This window comes from Typopeltis vanoorti, chromosome 22 (assembly GCF_054136105.1).
Source record: "Typopeltis vanoorti isolate ZY-2024b chromosome 22, IOZ_Tvanoo_1.0, whole genome shotgun sequence".
Classification (NCBI taxonomy): Eukaryota; Metazoa; Arthropoda; class Arachnida; order Uropygi; family Thelyphonidae; genus Typopeltis; species Typopeltis vanoorti.
In genome coordinates this window covers 20,723,041-20,740,577 of record NC_143570.1, presented here as the reverse complement: position 1 = coordinate 20,740,577, position 17,537 = coordinate 20,723,041, and the positions used below count along the sequence as shown (strand labels likewise).

The 17,537-nt window shown below is 34.6% G+C and overlaps 1 protein-coding gene across 1 annotated transcript in view; it reads right to left on the bottom strand.

Moving 5' to 3' along the window:
• Nucleotides 1-2,845: 2,845 nt before the first annotated feature.
• Nucleotides 2,846-17,537, bottom strand: part of LOC150094197 (transmembrane protein 135-like) — a 198,477-nt gene continuing 183,785 nt past the window's right edge. Inside the window, exon 13 of the mRNA XM_090412359.1 lies at nt 2,846-4,140. Within this exon, the coding sequence (XP_090268485.1) occupies nt 3,999-4,140 (142 nt within the window). The 3' untranslated portion in view covers nt 2,846-3,998. The remainder of the gene's footprint in view (nt 4,141-17,537) is intronic.

The following is a 17,537-nucleotide window of genomic DNA, read 5'->3' as shown; positions in this document are numbered from 1 at the left end:
TGCTGCTGAGCTACCAGACTGATGCAACTGATGATGACAGCATAGATATAATCAGAATTTTTATACTGGAAATCTAGTGGCACAACCTGAAATTTATAAAATATAGCTACACTTTCATCAGAGAAATAATTACTGACACACCATTGAGCCACTGTGGCATTAAAATCACATAAAAAAGTCAAAGAGCATAAAATATACAAAACAGTACCTATAAAAATTTAACGACCGAACAGGATTTATTATTATCATTATTATTATCCTAAGACCCCATGGTATCACAGACTCATCTAAGAGGTCCTTTTTTGTCATACACACAACTCATCATACTGTGCCTTAAACACATTTTTTCACAAATTCTCACAAATTCAAATTCTCTGCAGACACCATGCTCTCAAGCAATGCATTTCAATCATTCATAACTCTCCACGTAAAAAATCTGCTTCTCACTCCCTTGCTCACACCCTCCTTATACAGCTTCCAGGGATGACCTCTTGTTCTGTCTCCCACCAGGATTTCTGAATCATAAAGGTTCATGATTTAGTATGATAAAGTTTAATATGAAAATCTTCAGAAATTTAAAATTTAGTAAGCAAGGTTTGCACTATATTAAATAAGAAGCCTTACTTACCAGATATAATTAATTTCTTTTATTTATTTTTTGTTATTTTTATATATCTTCTATTTCACACACACTTGATAGACCATAATGCTGAGCTTGGAATTATGTCCAAAGCAATTAAGGATATACAAGGACCAATATGTTATGTTAATATTGCATGTATTTTAAGAACTAGTTAACTTGTTTTGCAAGAAAAAAGTTATCCAGAAGCTTGTTACAAAACAAAAAAATTAATGAGAATATTACAAGTATTTAACTTTTTTTTTTTTTTTTAAATACAGAAATAGTATGCAATATATAACTGACCAGTATAATTATTCACCAACAATCCCCCCCCCCCCTCACAACAATATGGAGTGATGAAAATACTATACAACAGGGCTAAACTAATCTGTTCAAAAGACTTGGCCCTAAACACTGAACTAAATCACATCCTCAACACTTTCTCAGCCAATGGCTATCCCCCCCCCCCCCAAAAAAAATCCAAAAAATATTAGAACCTACAAACCACAGATCCCCCCTCCATAACAAGGATTACTCTAAATCCATCACCATTCCCTACATTCGAGGCACCTCGGAAAAAGATTCATTACCAAAATCTTAAAAAAACATGACCTGACCTCCTGTTACAGACCTTACAGAAAATTGGCATCCCTTATCTGCTCCACTAAAGACCAACCACTTTCCCTAGACCTATCTGGTGTATACCAGGTCCCTTGCAGTTGTAAACTGTCTTACTTTGGCCAAACAGGCAGGATAGCGAATATCAGAATTTCTGAACACAAGGACTACATCCGTTTTCACCAGTACAGCCATTCTGGTCTTGCAGACCATGCTCTGGATACGGTGGAAGAAAGCTACAGTAATACACTGTAGCAAATACAAATTAGAAAGACTATTTATGGAATCAGCCTCAGCCCTAAGAAATTCTCCAAACCTCAACAAATTTGGTTGTATGCGACTGCCCCAAATTTGGGAGGCTTACATCAGCAGACCTTCAGCTCAATGGCCAAGAACACCTACTTAGCTCGCTAGAGGGCACCATCAAGACTTTTAAGAGAACAATAGCTTCATTCCCAGTTACTGTGTTGTAGTGCCTACGTGCACGTGCCTTTTTTTGTAAGTTCCTTTAGAAGATGGCAACGTGACGTTGCCGAAATATTTATTAAAGTATAATTTAATTTATATTCTTAACTATGTTGTTCATTTCCTTAAGTGTTTTAATAAGACCAGTATAATTGTACTACAAGCAAACCAAAAGTCAACTTTCACTGCAGCAAACAACTCAGGAATCTTGGGAATTTTTTTTTTTTTTTTTTTTATATAGTGGATAATCTGTTACAGTAAATTTCTTTTAAGATAGTACTGTGCCTATAGAGCTCCAATCATAACTTTTCAGTAGTTTGTTATAATAGAACTTGATACAGTTAAATATATAAGTTTAAGCCTGTATAACTGAACCCTTAATCAAAAGTATTAATAAAAGGTTAATATTAATATGAACAAAAAATCTATTAAGTGGTGCAATATCTAGGCAATTTATACTGAAACTGTATTCTTATAAGCTCTCTTGATTACTTTTTTAGTTTCAAAAGATAATATCTTTTTCTATTTGGCTATAAAATAGAATGGATATTTATTATCCTTTCATTATTAATTGCAAATATTTAACATTACAAAAAATCTAATTCTGTGTCCATAAGCTTGAGAATCATGACGAAGATCTTTTGATTTCTTATGCAACTTTGATTTAGCAAATTTGTTAGTAGTGGGTCAAGCACTTCCAGACATTTAAACATTAAAAAAATGCAAGCAATATTCTTGGCTTCTGAAAAGGTAGATCAGGTGACTATGTTTTGCTTGGGCTCTTGATTTAAATTTCCATATTAAGAGAATAGGAAGCTGACCAAGTTAGATTTGCACACATTCATATCAATCATAAGGCAGTTGGCAGTCTAGTGGCCTCTGAGAACTTAGTTTTTGTAAGTGGCTCTTTACTAAATTTAGACTGCTCATTCTTGATAGTACCTTGAAGTCAACTCAACATGAATAATATGTTTTCAGTTAATTCAGAGAAAGAGAAAAATAAATTGCTGTACGTATCCAAATGTAGAAAAAAATAGGAACTGTTAAAAAAGTGGTAGTTGAATAACTAACATGTAGATTCTGATTCTTGTTAAATTTTTTTTTTTTTGAATAATCCGTACACAACACTTTTTTTTTTTTTTTAAACATGAAAATTATGATTTTAGCTCAAACAATTAGTTTATTTTTATTAGTAGATATTATCTAAATTGTTCCACCTGTTATCAGCTTTCATTAGTTAAAGGCATTTTGATTCTTACTGTTTTGGTTTAATGACTTAACAAATCACATCATTTATATGAATGTAGAGTGAAGGTTTAAGTAATGATTTCTAGAGAAGAAACCTATTAGCAGACACACTATGCAAGCCTGATTTTGTTCATCTTTCAAAAGAAATAATTTACAGATGTCATCTCTAGTCATTCAGCAAGTTATTCTGGTTATTCTAACTACAAACAAAAATAAGAATTCACAGAATGTGAAAATCTATTTAAATAAAGATGAGTGAAGAGCACATATCAAATTCTGAAACTGGTCAACTAGTTTCACCAGTGTGTGTGTGTGTGCTTGCACATGCTTATGTATCTTACAAATTATATATTTATAAAAAAAATGAACAAAATAATAGAAATATAAAAAAATGTATGATGAATATAATTAACAATTTAACCATTGGTCTTCTAAAGCATTTAAGTGAGGATACATAACATGGTATATGTATAATGACTATACTCTGCAATACACTAATATACATTTACCATATAATACATTAATAATTTCGCAACAATAATGATATATAACAAACATTGTACATTATAAAATAAAATTTGTATATATCACTATTAGTTCAAAATGAACAAAAAATGTTTTCCTATCTAGTATTTCCAAATGAAATCTCCATAATTACAAACAAACCTAGTAGAAAAATAAGCTCCAATGTAATTGGACAATACTGTAGAAACATGATTTCAGAATATGAAATTATAAAATTTCATGTAAATACGAAAACTGTACCATTTAACAGGCAACATTTTCAAATCACATTATATATATATATATACATATATATATAACCATCACCTCAATTAGAATTAAAAAAAATAATCTGCTTTTCTTATCACAAAAATTAACTTTTCTCTGACACGGTCAGTAACATTGATGAAAACAGCTGTACAACAAAATATTCTTAAGTTATTTTTTGCTTTAGGTTGTGGTGTAAAATTCATCACTTGAGTCATAACAATCCTAATAGAAAATAAGTAACAGCAACTACCCTGAGTTCATTTCTGGAAGATTAATGAATTAACCATACAAGTACACTTTCTTGGAAGACACGGCTGGTAAACTTCAAATCCAATTTAGGCCAGAAGTCATCATATAACTTGGATGCATGGGTGCCAAAGATATCAAGAACATGTCGGTTGATATTTGATATTCTGCAAATAAGATGAAATTATATAAAATAAAACAGTGCAAACAAAATCAACACGTGCACGTGTTACTGCATATACTAATTATTATTAATATACATTCAACTCAAATTACAGGTAAACTAATTAAGTCCTTGTCCAAGCATCCCTATAAGTATGCCATAGGGAGAGTTCATCTTATATGACTAATTATACAAAACACTATGGATCAACTGAAATCCCAACTACCACATGATAATAAATATTGTTTCTCAATGATAATCACAATTTATTTAAGGATAAAAGAAGTATAGATTTTCCCACACAAGAAGCAGTGAAGCTTAAAAAATCTAAGTAAATCAATTTAACATACTCATTTGTGAATACTTGCAAAGACCCTAATAGTATCAATTTTTAGGGATATTTATTATTATTATTATTATTACGGGTATCTCCATGGAGTCAGTAGACTCATCGCGGGAGACCCAAGCTAGCAAAACAATATCTGTCATATCTCTTCTTGAATTCATTTACAGATGAAGAGCTCACAACAAAGTCAGGCAATGAATTCCACTCATTCACCACCCTCCAGGCAAAAAACCTTGTTCTGACACCTTTGTTAACCACACTCTTCTTTAATTTCCAGAGATGACCTCTTGTTCTTCCATCACTATCACACAGCTGAAACATTTCCCCTGCATCAATCCTATAAAAACCTTTTAGTAATTTGAATGTTTCTATCATATCCCCTCTTCTTCGCCTATCAACCAATCTCTGCAATCCACAAGCTCTCAATCTATCAATGTAGGGAGCATTTTTTATATCACTCACCAACTTGGTCACTCTTCTCTGAACCCTCTCCACAGCCTCCTCATCTCCAAGGAATCCAGGTGACCAGACCTGAGCACAGTAATCCAAATGTGGAAGTATCAATGCTTTATAAAGGGGAATAATAACCTCTTTATCTCTGGATGTCAGTGTGTTCCTCAACAACCAAGTAATCCTATGTGCAATCTTGGACACCTTAGCAATGTGTCCTCTGAACTTCATCTCCTTATCTACCAATACCCCTAAGTCCCTAGCCTCATCAATCTCTTGGAGTACCTTTCCATCGATGTAGTACACAGCTGGTAATCTTTTAATCCCAAAATGCAAGACTTTACACTTTTCCACATTGAACTGACATCCATTTTCTTTTGCCCATTTTACCAGCTTATTTAAATCCTCCTGCAAACTTTCAACATCAGCTTGATTTTTTATTGCACTACACAACTTTGCATCATCAGCAAACAGCTGAATATCTCCCTTTAAGCCGTTTCCTATATCATTTATATACAAATTAAACAACATTGGCCCAAGCACAGAGCCCTGAGGCACACCACTGGTCACCTGCCTCATTCTGGACTCGGCTCCTCCATACACCACCTTATGGTATCTCTCCCTGAGCCATTCTCCTATCCATATCACCAATTTAATATCCATTCCCATCTGCTCCAATTTGCGTAACAGTGTTCTATGGGGTATCCTGTCAAAAGCCTTAGCAAAATCCAGAAGTACCACTGTGTAGCCAGTTCCTTTGTCCAACTCTGATGTTATTCTATTATGGATAGTTAACAGATTGCTAAGGCAGGATCTACCTTTAACAAAACCATGTTGGCCTCTATAGAGTATCATATCCTGATCCACCCATTCTTGAATTTTGTCTTTAACCAACTTTTCCAATACTTTTACCACTACTCCTGAGATGGTGATTGGTCTGTAATTCAATACTGCAGTTTTAGAGCCACCCTTATGCAAAGGAACCACTTTGCCTAACTTCCACTCCCTAGGGACCATACCAGAGTTCAAACTTAAATTAAATATCCAGGTAAGAGGGGTTGACAATTCATTTGCACATTCACGCAACACCCGAGCTGATATTCCATCTAAGCCTACCGCAGTGTTTGCATTTAAGTTTCACAATATATTTAATACCTCTGATTCTTTAGCTTCAATTCTCACATTAGGTATTGCTATAGGTATAGAGATATCCTCACTTGGGTGATAGACTTTTGAGAAGTGATCACTCAGTAACTCGACTATTACATCTGATTTTGTCACCTCAATACCATCAGCACCCACTAAGGTTATCCTTCCGAAGTCATTCTTCCTCTTACTTGCCACATAGCGGAAGAACTCTTTGGGATTACCCTTGATCTCTTTGGCTAAGGTCTTCTCATAATCTGATTTAGCTTTTCTTACTATGCTGGTAACCTTCCTAGCTTGAGCCTTGTACTGCTCATGGGTGTCCTGATCGCCCTTCTCCTTGTAAATTCTCCATAACATTTTCTTTTTTTGTAGTTCAAGCTTGATACTACTGCTCATCCATCTAATGCCTGCCTTGTTTGACCTCCTGACCATGGGGACACAATCTGATATTGCTTTCCTCAGATACCCGCTGATTTTATCCCAAGCACTGCTAACATCTTTCCCTTGCAATATGTTCTGCCATGGGATGGCTGCAAGCTCACTCCGAAGCTTGTTATAATTGCCTAACCTGTAGTTTCGTACATACCCCTTCTTAATAGAAAAATCTACAGATTTTGCAACCTCCCAAGTCAATACCACATGATCGCTTTCACCAACTGGAGGTAACGAGGTCACCTTACTTAAGCATATAACCTCTGAACCAATAACCAGGTCCAACACTCTCACACCACGTGTCCCTTCAGTTACGTGCTGTTTCAAGTAATTATCTCGTAGCAGATGTATGAACTCCATTTCCTTTTTGCTACGTGATATTTCCTCCTTCCAATTGATATCACCATAATTAAAATCCCCCATAATAATCACTAAGCCTTCACTCATTGCACTAAGTTGCTGATGCATGAATTCAATATCTCCCCCTGTACTCCCTGGCCTATAGCAGCATCCAACTGTATATTTGGTTGCGTTGGTCACTATTTCGCACCAGACTGCCTCAAATGAACTCTCATTCACATGTCTATCATCATGATATACTACTTTCTTTGGCTGCAACACATCAGCTATCATCAACAGTACTCCTCCTCCTGTTCTATCTTCTCTATCCTCCCTGAAAATACTGTACCCATCACATTCAATTCCAGTGACCACATCTTCTGCTGACAGCCAAGTTTCACTAATGCCTACAACTTTTGGTGAGATTTCACTGACTAATGCCAAAAATTCTTCTCTCTTATTTCTAATGCTTCTAGCATTGGTATACAAAAATTGCAGATTCCCTCTAGATCTTGTACCGGCTTTATAACTGATATATAAGTCACTAACTACCGTAGTCCTATGCCAATTTTTTTCCCCTCTCTTCTGCAATTTATTCTGCCTATAAGGATCAATAAATACACAATCAGTGCTAAAGTTTCTCTCTCTTACACTCAACCTTTTCAATATTAGTTTCCCTGCCCAATAACTTCAACCTGTTCAGAAAACAATAACTTCTTCAATCTCTTATGTCCTTCCATGTTAAGATGCAGTCCATCTCTAGCATACAACTGCCTTTTTCCTTCAAACACACTCCAAACATCAACAAACTCCAGACCTATTTCAATACTAAGAAACTAAGAAATAAATAACAAATTAGAGATATGATAAAAAAACAAACAAACAAAAAGTTAATTTGAAAATAAACAAGCAAAGGGAAGAAACAGTACTGGACACAGATTTGAACATTCTGAAAATTAACTTTCAAAACTTTATAGCTTACTAACATCGTGTTGCTTTTTTTATTTATTTTTATTTCTTTGGTACACTCTCTCCTATTCTAGTATTTATCATGCCCTCTGGAAATTAGTTCATATCCAGTATAAGAAAGGCAATTAAATCTTTATTATTAAATTATCACAGCAAATGACTGCTTTCATTTCAACCCTTTCTAAAATAATGATGAAATTATTAGCAAATTCTACCCTATGTGAATCTCCTCAAATATTCGCCAGTATATAAATTCTACTATTCAAATGACATGGTTAGTTGTGTCAACACAAGCATGACTTCCACTTAATGGAAAGAGGGCAAAATAATTTCATTATACAAGGGTGGAACTAGGATCAATGCCAGTCATGACTTAAGATTAAGATATTGGAGAAGCTCATTAGAACTCTCATCCAGAGGTGAATAGATAACACTTTGATACTCTATGGACAACATAGTTTTATTTAAGTTGGTCTACACTGGCAATCCACTTACATTTTACAATAGCTACAATAGAAATGAGTAAGGGAGAATCAGTGGCATACCCAGAGGGGGGGGGGTGCAGTCTGCCCCAGGCACCAAGAGCATGGAATATCATTACTATTCACTGGATATTTATATAAAAATTTTTGTATCATTTTCAGTTATTAAAAATTATTTAATATTATTGATATTCTTAAATAATTTTTTTAAAATTTGGTGCTAAATACGACATACATATACAATATGTAGATAGTTAATTCGAATTCAAATCAAAACGCACAAATTTTGTTTAGTTACTTTTGTATTATTGCAGTGTCAAAGCTAGAGGGTGTATAACATTCTAATTTACAGTTAGTGGGGGATGAAGTGGTGTGGTGTCAAGACAGAAACAAGCGTGACCTTGATTGAAAACAACCAATAAACTTGACTATTTTAAAATTTAAAATTTTATTGTTTTAAAGCCAATCAAAGCAAGGCGAAGACCAGTGGAACAATTTCATAGTAAAATCACACATTATTTATCCAAACGTATAAGTGTACACATTCGTATTTTTGTGTTTATAGTTGGTGATAGAATACTGTGTTGAAAATAGGCCGGTTATACAACTGTAAGTACAGTTTTAAAAGTACAAATTTAAAACTTTTTTCTACTATTATTTGTTGATTTGCTTCTGATCGATACAATCTATACTAATCAAACCCTATTTAAAAAATTATAGGAACATGAAACGACAAAGACCAAGTGGATATCAAAGAAGGAAAAAAAAATGAAAGAAGAAGCTGTTACAAATATGTCAGGAGCTATTATAAAATACATAATGCCAGCAACATCAGTTTCAACCATAGCAGGTGAAATAGAAGAAATAGTGGTGAAATGAAAACGGCAAGAAATGGAAGATACTTTGAACAAATAGTCCACAGGATAAGAAAAATATTGATGATGAAAAAAAATATTGAACTCAAAATGACAGAAGCAATAGAACAACAAGTAAAGAACGTCAATAGTAAGGAAATGGAATGGATAAATACAAATGAAATATTCTGTGATGTTGCTGCTTGGTCAATCCCAGTTCCAGATGAAATTAAAATTGATATTATTAAGCAAGGAAGTGAAGTATTTCAAAATAAAGATGGACCTTTTGATGCAACAGATAGATCTGGAATAGGAATTAAAGGAGATCATTGCCAACTTACAAAATCATGGTTTTATAAAGAACTACCAAATGGCAAAAATGTTCTTAGAACTTGGATGGTTTATTCTCAGACAGCAAAAAAATTATACTATTTTTGTTGCAGTTTATTTGCCTGCGACGATAACTAGAGTATCGAGTTTTGTGAATGGTTTTAATAAATGGTGGAAATTAAATCCAAAGATTTAATATAAGATTTAAGATTTAATATAATAAGATTTAATATAATAAAACATAAAACTTTGGAACAAATCTTAATTGCTTAGAAATGTGGAAAACGTTAGCAACAAGTTTAAAATTGAATAAGACTATAGATCAAGTTACTCGAGATCAAATTATTAAGGAAAAGACAAGAACAAAGGATGTTTTGAAGAGTGTTTTGGATAGAATTCTCTTTTTTCACTCATTAAAATCTTCCTCTTCGAGGTCATAGAGAAGATTCATCAGTGACAAATAAAGGAAATTTTTTGGAGTTAATTCAGTTTCTATCTCATTATGAACCTGTTCTAAAAGAACATTTATTAAGAACTGAACATTCTGCTTTACATAATAGGAGATACAGCTCATACTTATCTCCCAGAATCCAAAATGAATTCATAAGTTTACCAGGAAACCACGTAAGACAAAATATTGGTGGACATAAAAAAAAGGCTAAATATTATGGGATCCTTTTCGACAGTACTCCTGATGTATCTCACGTGGATCAAATTGTGTGAAGTTATCAGATACGTACACATTGAAAATGGAAAAGTTAAGCAAGGGCGTCATTCTTAGGTTTTTTTTTTTCTATCTCAGGAAAAAATGCAAATGATATTACTTCTGACATTCTGAAGAAATTAGAAGAGGACACACTTGACATCAACCTGTGCCATAGCCAGGGATACGATAATGCTGTAACTCTGATAATGTCTAGAATTCATGGTGGAGTTCAGCATAAAATAAAAATTATCAATTCTAAAGCGTTATTTATGCCATGTGCAAATCACTCACTTAATCTTTGTGGAGTTCATGCTTTTGGAAGCATTTCTACTTGTGTAACATATTTTGCAGTTTTGTAAAAAATTATATTCATTTTTTTCAAGTTCAACTCACCATTGGGAGAAGTATTGAAGGAAAATTAAAAAGATTATCAAATACAAGATGGAGTGTTCACTATGAAGCAGTTCATACAGCATATCGAAAAGTTAATTTTAAGTTTAGAAGCACTATGTGATATAAAAGAAAATATTGACACACAAGGAAGCTCAAATTTATTTGGTGCAATTTGCGATTTTACTTTTTTGTGTTATCTATCTTTTTTTTGGAATGAAGTTTTAGAAGTAAATGGTACTCAAAAATACATGCAAACTAGCAGAATAAGTTTAGAAAAATGTAGTGTGAGACTTGAAAATCTGAAACTCTTTCTCGAAAATGAATGAGAAGGAATGGTGAATAGAGCAATTGAATATGCAACAACAACAAAATGCGATATATTGGACATTCCTATAGAAAAAAGGGGCAGAAAAAGGCTAAAAAGAAAAATCGGGAGAATTGTTGGACGATGTTGGTCTCACACTTCAAGAGGAGTTGAGAAGATCAATGTTGGTGTGCCTTAATCACTTTTTTCCTAGAATTGTATAGGCGTAACAAAGCAATGGGTGAAATAATGACAATTTTTAGGATTCTACAACCCAATATTTTAATACATGGCACAGAAAAAGATTTCGAAAAGTGCATTTGCAATTTAACAAATGTCTATGATGAATTTCAAAGCGAAAATATAATTCTTGAAATAAAAAGACTTTAGCAACATCTAACAGCTGTTAATATCAGCAAACAAGAAGCAGAAAAATAGACAGTTCTTCAATTATTACAGATCATTGTAGAGTGGGATTTTGTGGAATCTCTTCCAAATATTTTACTGTGTTTACAATTTTTTTTTAAACTATTTGTGTATCAGTGGCTTCTTTGTGAAAGAAATTTTTCTAAATTAAAATTAAAAAAAATTACCTATGGTCCAATATGACAGAAAAGAGACCAAGTAATTTATCCATACTTTCTATAGAAAATTATGCCAGCAAGATAAACTTTGACAAAGTTATTGAACATTAAGTGCTGCAGAATGTAAAATAAAATGTGTGTTGAAAGTTAACAGATGTGTTTTTTTTGGAGGGGGGGGGAGAGGGGGCCAAAAAATGCCACCCGGGTACCAAGAATTCTGGGTACACCACTGGGGAGAATGAATATTATTATTCTTCAAGACCTTCATGGAGTCGCAAGACTCGACGTAGGAGTGCCATCTTAAACAATAAAGTCTATCAAACCATCTCTATTTCTTGTGAATGGGAATACAGCCATGGGAGTGGCAAGATATCAGTATTTTATGGAAGTGCAAGAAAAATGGCAGTGACTCTAACTAGGTTTAATTTAAGCATCAGCACTGACAGTCTCAAAGGAAAAGAAAGAGGAGCAAGACATTGCATGAAATTCCATTGCATGAAAGCTCTTAAAGGTACCAGATCAGAGACCAGTTATCTGAGAACCAGTGGTTAATGTACTAGAAAAGTTGGTTACGACAGATTTCAGAAATAATTCCATAAGGAATACGATACTCTCCAGAGACAGCATGGCTTGTGAAAGACTGGGTTTGTCTCAGTAATTTACTCACTTTCTATAATATAGTGACAAGTGAGATGGATAAGGGAAAGCTATATCATGATATTGCTAGACTTTGCAAAAGCATTTGACAGGATACTGCATACAGCAGTGCATGGTGGAATTGTAAACAGACTGACAATTTGGTAAGAATATTAGCTAACAATTCAGTGTGTCAAAGTGTAAAGTTATTCACTTTGAAACAAAAAAGTACAGGCTGTATATTACGATGACAGAACTAGTGATTTAGGGATAGCTTAGACATTAAGAAACATGCTGACAAGCAGGGATAAGGAAGTTATTATCCTTCTTGCACATCCTGAATGCTGTGTACAGATTTAATTGCCTGAATTTGCTGGGAGTGTGGAAGTGGTCAAGATTATTAAGAGGTGAGTGGTTTGTGGAATGCACCTACTGATAACAGACAAGATTTGTCAGTTACAAAGTGTAAAAGACAGGCAGAAAAGAGGGATAAGCTACTAAAGGTTTTTTTTATAAATATATGCTAAAGAAATACTTTAATAAGTGACTGGAGAAGACAGAAAAAGGCTGTTCCTGTAAGTTGTATGAGTTAGCAGGGTGTTAAGAACTAGATTTTGGAGAGTGGTAAATCAGCAGAATGGTTGCCAGTGGTGGTGAGTGCATAAACAAGATTTATGAAAGGCACTGTCTGAATAATGGTTCTTGTGGGCTTCCTGTGATGGATTCTTGGATTCTATGGAGATGGCTATGTAATAGTGAGTACTTCAATTTTCAAGGTCAACACTCTCAACAACCCTTTCAGGTAATACATATCATGGTACTCTCCATGCAAAAAAGCTATTTCTCACCCTTTTAGTCACAAGTTCCTTACTCTTCGGGGATGACCTCTTGTTCTACCATTTTAAAATTTCCCTGGTGTCGATACTCTATGCAAAAAAAAGCTAACCTTCTCACCCTATTAATCATGAGTTCCTTTCTCGACTTTCAGGGATGGTCTCTTGTTCTACAATATGAAAATTTCCACAGTGTCTGATATTTTTTCTCTCTCTCTCTCTATCTCAATTTGACAACACCTCAATCATATCATCCCTTTGTCTTATATCCACTAACTTCTACAAATTACATGCCCTCAATCAACACTCATGACAAACATTCTGCAGCCCTGATGTCATTTTTGTTATCTGCCTTTGTACCTCTCCAAAGTTAAACTTCATCACCTTTAAATCCTGACCAGATCATAGCATTGTAATTTTGATGTTGTCTAATCAAGGCTTTATACAATGTCTTGAAGGTAAAGATCTCTTGGCTTCTCCACTTCCTTCAGTATAGTTATATGAAAAGAATAAGCAGCCTTCCATCTCCATATCCCAAGGTTTTAAAACCATACATTTAGTTGCATTTAAATTGACATCTCCATTCATTCATCCGCCTTTCTAGCTTATTCAAACCCTCCTGAAGAGCTACAACATCATTACTAATATCCTTCCCAGCTTTATATCTGGAAACAAAATATCTTCCTGTAATTCAGTGACATCACTGACAAAGAATGAAACAATGAAAGCGCTAGTACTCATGTCTGTAGAACCCCCCCCCCCCATTGTAACCCTCTTTCCTGATATGGTTCCTTAATACATAGTTCTCTGGTAACTATCAACAAATGTCTTTGCAAAATTCAGAAAAATATATGTGCTTGTGTCTTCCCATTACCAACCACTCCTGTTATTTTATTATAAAAGGCAGCCAGATTAATTACTGACATGAGAGTACCCTTTAAGAAATCCATGCTGACTTATATGAATAATATAGATATTATTCATGTAGGCTATGATGGATTTATTAATAATAATATATAATCACCAGCCCAATTCTGCATATAAGCCCTTACTAATTTGTCCAACATCTTAACAACAGAAGAAATACAAATTGATCTATAGTCTGATGATAAAGGTAGATCAGTATATTTATGCAATGCCACTATCTTGTCTTCCAGTTGCAAGACTCATTAAGCATCTTGATTAATGGCAATGTCAGTTCCTTAGCGTAATCCCTTTAAACGAGAGAAAAAACTCCATCCAGTTTCACAGCCTTCCTGACATCTAGAGTGGTTAATGTCTTCCTCATACACTCGAATCAAATCACCCAAACCAGCTATCATACCTTCCCTTAAATTCATTCAGATTAGATGCACTCACTACCCCTAAGGGCAAATTATTCCACTCACTCATTGCTCTCTGAGAGAAAAACCTAGCTCTCATCCCTTTCTTGACTGTGAACTTTGCAGATCTGTTTATGCAAGAGGAGATTCTATTGAAAAAAGGTTAGGCAAAATCTCTTGGTTATAAGCCTGTAAATGAAGGAATACTTTTTATTAGACTTAAGGGTCATCCAATCAATATGTCAGTGACTAGTTTGTGCACCCACACAGATAATCCTACCAACTTTTGGACTTCCTGCCAAGGAGAGATGTGCTCTTCATTCTAGGAGACTTCAATGCAAAAGTGGGAAAGAGTATGGCAGTCAAGGGTGAGTGTGGCAGATTTAGTCTGGGAGAATATAATGCTCATGGTGAAAGACTGTTGGAATTTGCCCATGCTAATGGATTAGTTATCACTAATATTTGCTTCTAGAAGCATCTGCAATGTACTTGGAAATAAAACAGCAATTGTATCCTGGCACTCCATGGCAGAAGACAAGTATATTTCAATGTGTACACTTGTCCTGGAGCAAATAGTGGCACAGACTAATAGTAAGAGCCAAAATATGACAGATTCTGAAACCTTCAGTCCCACATTCCACCAGACTGGATGTCACAGTAATTCCCAGAGGTTTACATAGGATGCTTCAAATAAGTTGCATGCTTTCTCTTTTGGAGATTGATGAGAAGAACATACCTGAAATGCTCTAGGAAGAAGTCAAATTACAATCAGGGATGCAGCTAAGAAAACCTCCAGGTCCATTCAAAAGACCAAGATATATCTCAAGATTAAACAGGAGATTTGATCAAAAGGAGAGGTTGCATAGATAAAGAGACAGACTGAGGAACATAGCAAATTATATAGATAAGTCAGAAACTACATCAGACAGGAGAAGGATAAATATTATTGCTAAGAAATGTGAAGTGATACAGTTCCAGATAAGGCAGAACAATTGCAAAAAGGATTTCTTGGGTTAGTTTATGCACAAGTTTAAGTCCAAGATGAATGTTATCATGGACAGGATTACAGTGCTAAGAGAAGAACAGATTAAAAAAAAAAAAAAAGATGAAAATTGTACAGTGAGGACTGTATACAGAAGAGAGGGTAAGGAAAAATTTGAAGATGCTCTTTCCCAGGGGAAATCTTGAGTTGGAATTACTTTTAAATGACCATCTCTATATATACCTAGGGTAGGGAGAGAACCCACTCCTACCAGGTGATGCACTTAAGCATGAAGTTGAAAGAGCAATTAAAGAATAAGGCCCCAAATGGAATTCAAATGATCCAGGCAGAATTAATTAAGGCCACAGGGAATGGAGGGATAAGAGCATTTCGCAGATCGTTTCTAAGGATAAGTGAACAGGAGTAAACCTAGAGACCGGAAGAAGTCAGTATTCATACTGCTACATAAGAAGGGCAATATGAAGGACAACAAGATCTATACAACCACATGTTTAATCTCTCCGAAAACAAGATACTACTAAAAATTATTCTATTTAGAATAATTCTACTAAAAATTATTCTAAATAGAATAATTTTTAGTAGAATTCAAGGCCAAGATGAATGAGGAACAGGCTGGTTTCAGGAAAGGCAAGGATACTAAAGATCAGATCCTTTACCTTAGGCAGATCATTGAGATGTATACAAAATTTAGACTTGCTTTGTTTAGTATGTGAAATTTGGAGGTAATGAAAGTAACTGCTTTCCTTGACATATTATCAGGATAATAGATAATTTGTGATTGGCTTCAGGTAAGCAAAGATACTTGTTTACTTCTCACCCATTCAGAATCTATACTGAGGACAGTGTGTGTGTGTGTGTGTGGCAATGGATGAGCTGAAAACAGCTATTAGGATAGGTGGCAGATGGGTAAGCAATATGATAAGCTAATGACACAGTACTCCTCTATAATGACAAGGAAGAACCAGGATGAATCCTTGACAAAAGGTATGAGATGAGTAAGTATAGAGGACTTAACTCAACCTGCACTGAAAAAAAAAAAAAAATTCAACATCAATGGAGAAATAAGAGAGATCAGGATATTTTAATAAGTGGGATCCATTATCAGTGAAGACTTGCTATTCAGAAAACATTCAGAAAAAGAAGATTAGGAATGACTAGAACACGTTTTAGAGACTTATCTAAAGTTTAGAGGGTCAGATCTGTCACTATGCTAACAAAGTTGCAGATTCAGCAGGCAGATGTTTTTTCAATAACTACTTGTGGATTAGACTTAAAACCTACTGACTTTCAGTAAAGTCTAATATGAAAAGGATAGATGTTTTGAGATGTGATGTTACAGGATTCTGTTGAGGATCTCATACACTGAAAGGCAGATAAACAGATGCATTCTAAAAAGGACTGGTGGAACTAACTTTTAGAGTACTGACAGAAGAGAACTGAAATACTTTGGATATATAGAAAGAATGGAAGGAGAACTTCTCAAAACAGTAACAGACGTAAATTCTTGGCCAAACACAAAGCAGATCCTCAACGACATAGATAGATGGATAATGTGTTTGGACTGACTGGTGTCTTTAGAGTTGAAGCCTCAAGAAAGAGAAATTATGGATATACATATAATAGATAGGATACTGGATTTTAATGGGATTATATTGATCAAGTGCATATAATAAATAACTATGTTATACCAACTAGTTTCACCAACTAAGGCTGTTGGCATCTTCAGGGTACATAACTGATGTAAGGTACTAAAAAGTAAAAAACCGTTACAAACTATAATCAACCGATTCCAATTATATTAAACAAAGAACAGAGCATGTACAATACATACATAGAGCGTGTATGAGCTCACTTGTTGTTATTTAGGAACATACTATAGTTGGCACTGTAATTCAGTTCTGGCGAGTTGAGAGATCTAATAAGGGTCTTCCAGATCATGGGTAAGATTAGTCCTTGGTTCCTGTTAAGGTTTTGTATACAGCGGGCAACTGTTGTAGCTTCTTTAAAAATTTGGGAGCGGAAGTCCTCCTCTATGTAAGGAATTGTGCTTCTATCCCACTCTATGGTATGGTTCGTTCTTGAGAAATGACAAGCTAACCCCGATTTTTCTTCTCTGTTATTATTGATGTCACCTATGTTTTCTTTTTGCCTAATTTCAAGGCTCCTTGATGTTTGGTGATGTAATTCAAGCCACACGAGCAGGGTATGTTATAAACTCCAGCAGTGGAGAAAGGATGGCTATCTTTTGGTGATCTTAAGAATTGTCTAA